The 6,990-nt window shown below is 58.5% G+C and overlaps 1 protein-coding gene across 1 annotated transcript; it reads right to left on the minus strand.

Moving 5' to 3' along the window:
- Positions 1 to 514: 514 nt before the first annotated feature.
- Positions 515 to 6,980, minus strand: PCSK4 (proprotein convertase subtilisin/kexin type 4; the record flags this gene model as incomplete). Its single annotated transcript, XM_005866743.2, has 15 exons — positions 515 to 1,028; positions 1,145 to 1,267; positions 1,524 to 1,648; positions 1,862 to 2,041; positions 2,296 to 2,413; positions 2,484 to 2,587; positions 2,664 to 2,764; positions 3,272 to 3,484; positions 3,568 to 3,740; positions 4,009 to 4,097; positions 4,184 to 4,260; positions 4,353 to 4,481; positions 4,556 to 4,648; positions 6,464 to 6,568; positions 6,828 to 6,980. Coding segments are annotated over 15 exons (2,130 nt in total), but the record flags the coding sequence as incomplete, so codon positions are not given.
- Between the last annotated feature and the right edge of the window lie 10 nt (positions 6,981 to 6,990).

Genomic DNA, 6,990 nt, shown 5'->3' on the forward strand with positions numbered 1-6,990 from the left:
CCTCAGCTTCCCGATGACCTTCAGGAAATGGAGTGTAATTATTGGAAGCTCGTAGACCCTCTTCTGGTAGTTGTGTCAACCAGATGGAAGGGGGAATGTGGGCTGGTTCCTAGAAGCTTGACACTCAAAGCATGTGGGTATCACTAGAAACCCCCACCCATTTCCACCCCCACAGCTGGGGTCTCTGGGCCCCAGACTGACTCTCTTTTCTCTGTGGTTGCTGGTTCCCCCAGGGGCTGATGGCCAGGGAAGGTGATCTTCAAACAGGGCACAGGGGACACCCAACCATGGCTGCGGGTTGGGGGGCCTGGGTGTGCCCCAAAGGATACCAGAGACTTGGCACCTCCTATTAAGCCTTTATTGCAAACTCTGAGGTCAGACACGGTCCCTGAGACTCTGGATAGTGTCACTGGCTCTCCCTCCCCCTCCCCCCAGATTCTGGGGCAGAGAAGGGATGTTGGTCACCATTGTGGCCTGGCCTCTGCCCAATCCCACCCCACCTTCATCTCAAACACACACACACACACTGATCTGGAACAAGGGAGCAGGGCAGTAGTCCCCACCAGAGACCTAAGCCAAGGTGGGATGTCTCCGGGGTCTAGCCAGCAGTTGGTGATGGGAGTGGCTTCCAGCACTGGGTGGGGGGCTATACAGGGGAGCAGGCAGCCCACGGAGAGGATGCTACAGAGGAGGGGGTTCCCAAAGGCCACGATCAGGCGGGCTGTGGCCTCTGTGGCAGTGGTGGGTTGTTCCAGTGGGCTGGGGGTGGCCTTTGTGGGCGACAGGCCCTGAGCAGGAGCCCCCATGCTCATCCAGTATGTATGGTGGGCAGCAGGCGATGCGGTTGAGCAAGGAGCTGCCACAGCAGGTGTAGCAGAAGTGGCAGCTGAAGCACACATGCAGGGTGGGTATGACTGTGACTGGGCACCCAGACCCAGCAGTCATTGCCTTCTGGGTGTAACTGAAGTGCTGCGATGGGCAGTGGGAGAGGCAGAGGTGGCCCAGGATGTAGGCAGGACTGTGGCATTCTGCATGGGGCATATGGACATGGAGGTGAGGCTGAGGCATGCAGCCCTGGTCCACCTACCCTTCCTGGGCCGCACACACACACTGCCAGCAGGGCCATGCCTCACTGGGCACTCACCCTGGCACAGCCCCTCTGTGTCCCGCTGCACACACGCGCTGCTGGTCACCTGGGGGCCTGGAGGCCGCACTGTCATATCCTCAGCTGTCCCATAGAGCAGCAGTGTGTAGCGGTACAGCGTCCCTGGGCAGGGGTCATGGTGAGCACAGGGATAAGGGGAAGAAACTATTGGTGGCCTAATCTTGCCATTTTGGACCCCACTCCCCAGTCATCCCCACCCCACCCTGAAGCTGCAGACTCAGATAGTGCCCGGCCCCCAGCAGCCATTGTGGGATGATAACTGATTGCCTATTTCTACTATGCAAGATCACTGGGAGCCCCACTGCAGTGGGGTAATTCAGGCAGGCCTCAGAGTTTCCAGCCTGTGCCTGCCTCTCACCGGTGTTGAAATAGTAGCCCTTGTTCTCCAGGCCCAGGGTCCACAAGCCCTGCGGGTCCTCATCCCAGAAGTGGGTGGACATAAAGATCCACTTGTTATAGCCTTGGCCACTGACGTCGTAGGGTCTGGGACAGACAGGTGGGGGTGGGGTAAAAGGGTGGATGACTATAGTCATGAAGGGGCCACTGAGCCACAGCAAGTGTCTGACTGCAATGCCAAGTGCTGCCTGCAGAAGTGGTCCTCACAGGACTGGTCACCCCTGCGCAGGCCACGCCTGACTCCAAAGTGCACTTGTCCCTCCCTGTGTGGACCCATAGGGCAGGTCCCCCGACCCTGACCTGATGGCCACAAGTGTGGAGCGGGTGCCCATGGGGCTGGTGAGCGAGATCTCCAGGTCCCCCCGGCGGCTGTAGGACAGTGACAGCTGCACCTGCACATGCTCCAGTGAGCGGATGTAGTTGGCACGGCCAGCACAGGCCGACACTTTCTTTCTCATGTGCATCAGCGCCAGGATGGGGCTATGGGTGGCATGGGGCATCAGGGCCCCTCCTGCTGGCCTGCTGGGGGGGATGGGCGGCCAGCAGGCAGGGTCTGGGCTCAGATCATGGGGCCCACCTCCAGGATTTACTGAGGCCTCAGGGCCTGCCTCCCAAGTGTCTGCCTGGGTGTTAATGACAGGTGTGGGAGAGGGCTGGGGATGTGACAGGTGTTGTCGGAGGAATGGGGAGGTGGCAGGTAATGCACAGTGGCTGGGACCGAGGAGAGTGCTCACGTGGGTTTGTGGAGGACTCGAATGGCACATTTCTTCTGGGGCTGTGTGGGCAGCCATGTGCGAGCCAAGTCTACCAGCAGCCCAGCATCCAGCAACCCATAGCCATAGTGGTGGCTCACTGTGTGTGGGGGGGGCCGTCACTCACTCTGTGGGCATGGTGTCCCCACCCGCACCGGGCCAGGCAGTACCTTGACGCCCCACGCCATTGGTCCTCCAGTCCTCAGCCTGAAGGTGTGCCTGCCTGGATGCACGAACCACCAAATGCTGCATGTCCCTCCATGTCAAGAACGGGCTGGGGGAGGTGAGGGAGTAAGCTGGGGCCACAACTGGGGGGCCAGGGTGGTAGTAGGGTCCCCACTGTCACCTACTTGGCCTCCAGAGCCAGAGCGATTATGCCTGCAGCCAGTGGGGCAGAGGCCGAGGTGCCTGTATGCTTGTCGGTGCACTGGTGGTACAGGTCCGTGGTGACCTGGGGGCAGAGATGGGGACTCGGGGGCCCGGTGCACCTGAAAACCCAGCCCTTGTTCACATGGAACCAGGGACTCAAGAAGGCACTGCAGAGCATTACGCCAGACAAGGGGCCTGAGCACTGCCCAGGTCCACACCCCAGAAGCACAGGCCAGGGTGTGTGAAGGGGCAACAGTGGGATGGGGCCTGGGACCCATGTCTATGTTCCAGCACTGCAGGAGCAATCCCTGAGAGGAAGGAAGATAAGGGAGCAGAAGGGAAAGGAAAGAATGTGGGGGGACAGGAGGGAGGATGGGGACCCAGGAGGGAAGGTGGGGGAACAGGAGAGAAGGTGAGGGAATGGGGGGAATAGGAGGGAAGGCAGGGATTGGGGTAGAGGGGGCTGGAGGGAAGTTGGGAGGATAGGAGGGAAGACATGGGGACTGGAGGGAAGGTGGGGAGACAAGAGGGAAGGTGGGGGGACCAGGCTGGGCCAGACAGAGTGAGCATGGTGAAGGGGTCCACTCACAATTTGGGGGTCGGTGACAAGGCCACTGCTGTAGGTGGTGGTGAGAGTGGAGGCGCAGGCTTCACTGTACCAAGGCACATGGCCCTGCTGGGTGGTGCTGCCCACAGAGAGTGTGTGGATGCTGTTGGTGTAGCCGTCACAGTTGCAGTTGTCATAGTGCAGGCCGCCATTGCCAGACGCCCAGATGAAGAGCGTGCCTAGCCCACCTCGGCCCTGCAGATGGGGACAGGACAGGGGGTGGGGGTGTCAGCCTTTCATGCAGGCACAGGCCCTCCAAAACCCTAGATCCTGCTCACTTTGGTGACGCCACGCCTGAAAGCTTCTCGGGTGAGGATGCCTGGACCGTCCACCGTTTGGCCATCGTCCTCGGGGCCCCAGCTGGCACTGTAGATGTGGATGTGCTGCGGCTGCAGGCTCAGTGACTGGGCCTCAATGACATCAGTAATGGTGCCATCCAGCATGCGCACGCCTGCACAGGCAGCTGTCGGTTCTCTGCAGACAGCCCTGCCGGCACCCTCACCCATCCAGGCCAGCTCCAAACACCCTAGCCAGCCCCTCTCTCTGCTCATGGGGGTGGAGGCATCTGTGCAGGCTCAGCTCTCCACACCCTGAGTCTAAGCAGCAAAGGCGAGGGCACCAAGAAGTTTCCTCCCCTGGTTGACCTGCCAAATCTCCCTGGTGTTACCAGCCACCCAGTGCCACCTCATCCAGCCCCTATCCTTGGCACATCGGAGTACCTCCAATTCGGGCGTTGTAGGCGACGCCTGTACCACAGAACCTGTTGTTAGCTATGGCTGCTACTTCCCCAGCACAGCGGGTCCCATGCCTGGTGTCAGGGCAGAGAGGAGTGTCTGTCACAGCTCACCTGGCCCTCACAGGGCACAAGGGCCACCCCCAGACCCCCAGGCTCACCGGTTCTCATCACTGGGAGTGTATCGTGGTTGGGGGTCTGGGTCATAGTCGTTGAAGTCATAGCTGGCCAGGGGATCCTAAGGGTAAGGTGGGGATGTGAGGGGGTTGGAGCAGGCCATGGGACTGGGGGAGGAGGGGCAGCCCCTGCCCCAGTTCAACTCAGGCTCACATAGTTGGCCCAGAGGTCTGGGTGGTCCTTCTCAATGCCATCGTCCAGGACAGAGACCACGATGCCCTGGCCTGACAGCCCCTGGTTCCAGACTTTCAGGATGTTTAGATCCGGCTGCATCTTGTTGTTCTATGCCAGGTTGGGGCTAGAGTTAGTAGGGCTCTGGCCTGGCCTGGCCCGACCACCTGGCCCAGCCCGCTCACCATGTACCACTGCTTGGAGAACCAGGGGTCTGTGGGTGCCACTAAGGAGCGCTTCACACGCCACTGCAGAGTCTGCTGCTCAAACCACTGCACCTGAGGGGGACATGCAGCAAGGGAGGGGGCTGGACCAACAAGCCTAGCCTGCCCTCCTCCCAGCTATCCTGCACTTTATTATTTTAAAAAATAGATTTTTATTGATTTCAGAAAGGAACGGAGAGGTAGAGAAAGATAGAAACATCAATGATGAGAGAGGATCATTGATCAACTACCTCCTGCATGGATCCCCGCTAGGGACCGATGACTGGGAATTGATCTGTGACCTCCTGGTTCACAGGTTGATGCTCACCCCTAAGCCACACCGGCTGCGCTATCCTGCACTTTAGAGGGCCATGTTCCACAAACGAAGGCCTGCTCCTCTGAGCCCTTTCCGCCAGCTCTTGGTCCAAGGGCCCAAGCCTGTGTCCAGGGTCTGCATAGGCCCCTTCCCAGGGTCCAACAAGGGGCAACTGTCTGTGAGGCTGTGCTTGTAGTGGAAAGTGTGTCTGGGTTGTCTACTGCTTGTGGTGTGGGACGAGGCCTGGGACCTTGTGTTTTCTGGGGCTGCTCTTCTGGGTCCCCATGTGTCTGGGGCTCTGCCCTCAGAGGGTGCCGAGACGCTTGGAGCACCCATCCCCAGGGCCCACAGATAATTGGTTACTGCCTGAGGTGGCATGGAGTCCTAGGGTCCCAACTCTGCCCCTTCCCCCATCCCTGTTCTAGTTCAGACCTGCCCATCTCCCCCTGCAGTGGCCACTGCTCTCTACCACCTCCTGGTCCTCTAGCTGACCCTTCCACTCTTCTATAATTCATTCTCAACACATAGCAGCCTTACTCTTTGTTGAAACCCTCCCAGGGCTTCCCACCACACACTCCAGGGCCCACAAGGCCCTGCCTTCCTGGCCCTCACAAGCCTTCCTTTGCTGCTGTCGCAATGGCTGCCTCACTCAGGGCCTTGGCACATGTTGTTCTGCCTGAATGGGCTGCTCATTCTCATATCTTTGCTCTTCTTCCTTCCTTGTTGATCTCCCCACCCCTTTCCCCCCAAACCAACTCATGTCCCTCTACTCCCATTTCAGCAATCAGGGCCATCATCTCATTTGCTCTGCTCCAGTCTCGGGAACTGTCCCATGCATCTGATCCATCGGCAAGCCCTGGCTTCTCTCTCGCAAACCACATCTCCAACTGGCCAGTTCTCTCTGTCGCCAATGCTCCAGGCAGGTTTTGAACAGTTGGGCCTCTTGTCTCTTTATGGATCAGCTCCCCAGCCCAGTTCATACCCCTTTGTGGCTCCCAAGGGCTTGCCAAACTCAGCCTCAAATCCTCAGCTTGTAGAGTACCTGGGAATCTTAATCATTCAGGTCAAAATAGAGGAGGTAAGGGGGGTGGTTGATAAGAAATGTTGATAGTGTGCCAGGCCCTGGAATGTGCATCACGCACACACATGATCTGTTGCTCTCCACAGATCTTCCCTATCTGGGTCCCCACTGTATAGACCAGTGATGGCGAACCTTTTGAGCTAGGCATGTCAGCATTTTGAAAAACTCTAACTTAAATCTGGTGCCGTATCACATATAGAAATTGTTTGATATTTGCAACCATAGTAAAACAAAGACTTACATTTTTGATATTTATTTTATATATTTAAATGCCATTTCACAAAGAAAAATCAACCCAAAAAATGAGTTCGCGTGTCACCTCTGACACGCGTGTCATAGGTTTGCCATCACTGGTATAGACTGGAGGGCCAGGTGAAAACCAAGACTCAGAGAGAGCAGGTGAGTTGCCAAAGATCACAGCCATTCATAACAATCACAAGAATAAGAGGAGGTGTCTAAGACCCTGAGGGGGCCGCCTCAAGGCCAGGCTCACCTTGGGGTCTTTCTTCAGGCGCAGGCGGTGGCCCCAGTGCGGGGTCAGGGACTGCTGGACCACACCCCTGTGCCGCAGGTGGAAGTACTGTCCATCAGGGAAGATCTGGGAATGTGGGGGAGCAGCTGCATCGCTAGGACCGGGCTTCCCTGATGCCCTGCAGGATGCCCCGTTTGCATCCTCCCCCAACCAGATGCCCTGGTGCGAGCTTCATGTGCCCTCTGGGGGTCCTCGAATCTGAAGCAGGGGTTGGTTGGGAGTTCTTGATATCTAGGGGACCCGAGAGACACCTTCCCATCTGTCGGGGCCTAGTGTCTTGGATTGTCCAGTCCCGCCCCCTCCAGTCCATCCGAGTCCCACCCACCAGCCCCAGGTTGACGAAACCGAATCTGCGTGCCAGGCGCTCGGCCTCCCGGGAACCCTCAGACACCCGCACGGCCCAGCTGCTGACATAGATTGGGGCCCGGGCCGAGACCAACCCCACAGACGCGGGGAAAACGAGGGCCAAGCCCAGGGGCCAGGCCAGG

Source organism: Myotis brandtii, unplaced genomic scaffold (genome assembly GCF_000412655.1).
Source record: "Myotis brandtii unplaced genomic scaffold, ASM41265v1 scaffold236, whole genome shotgun sequence".
Classification (NCBI taxonomy): domain Eukaryota; kingdom Metazoa; phylum Chordata; class Mammalia; order Chiroptera; family Vespertilionidae; genus Myotis; species Myotis brandtii.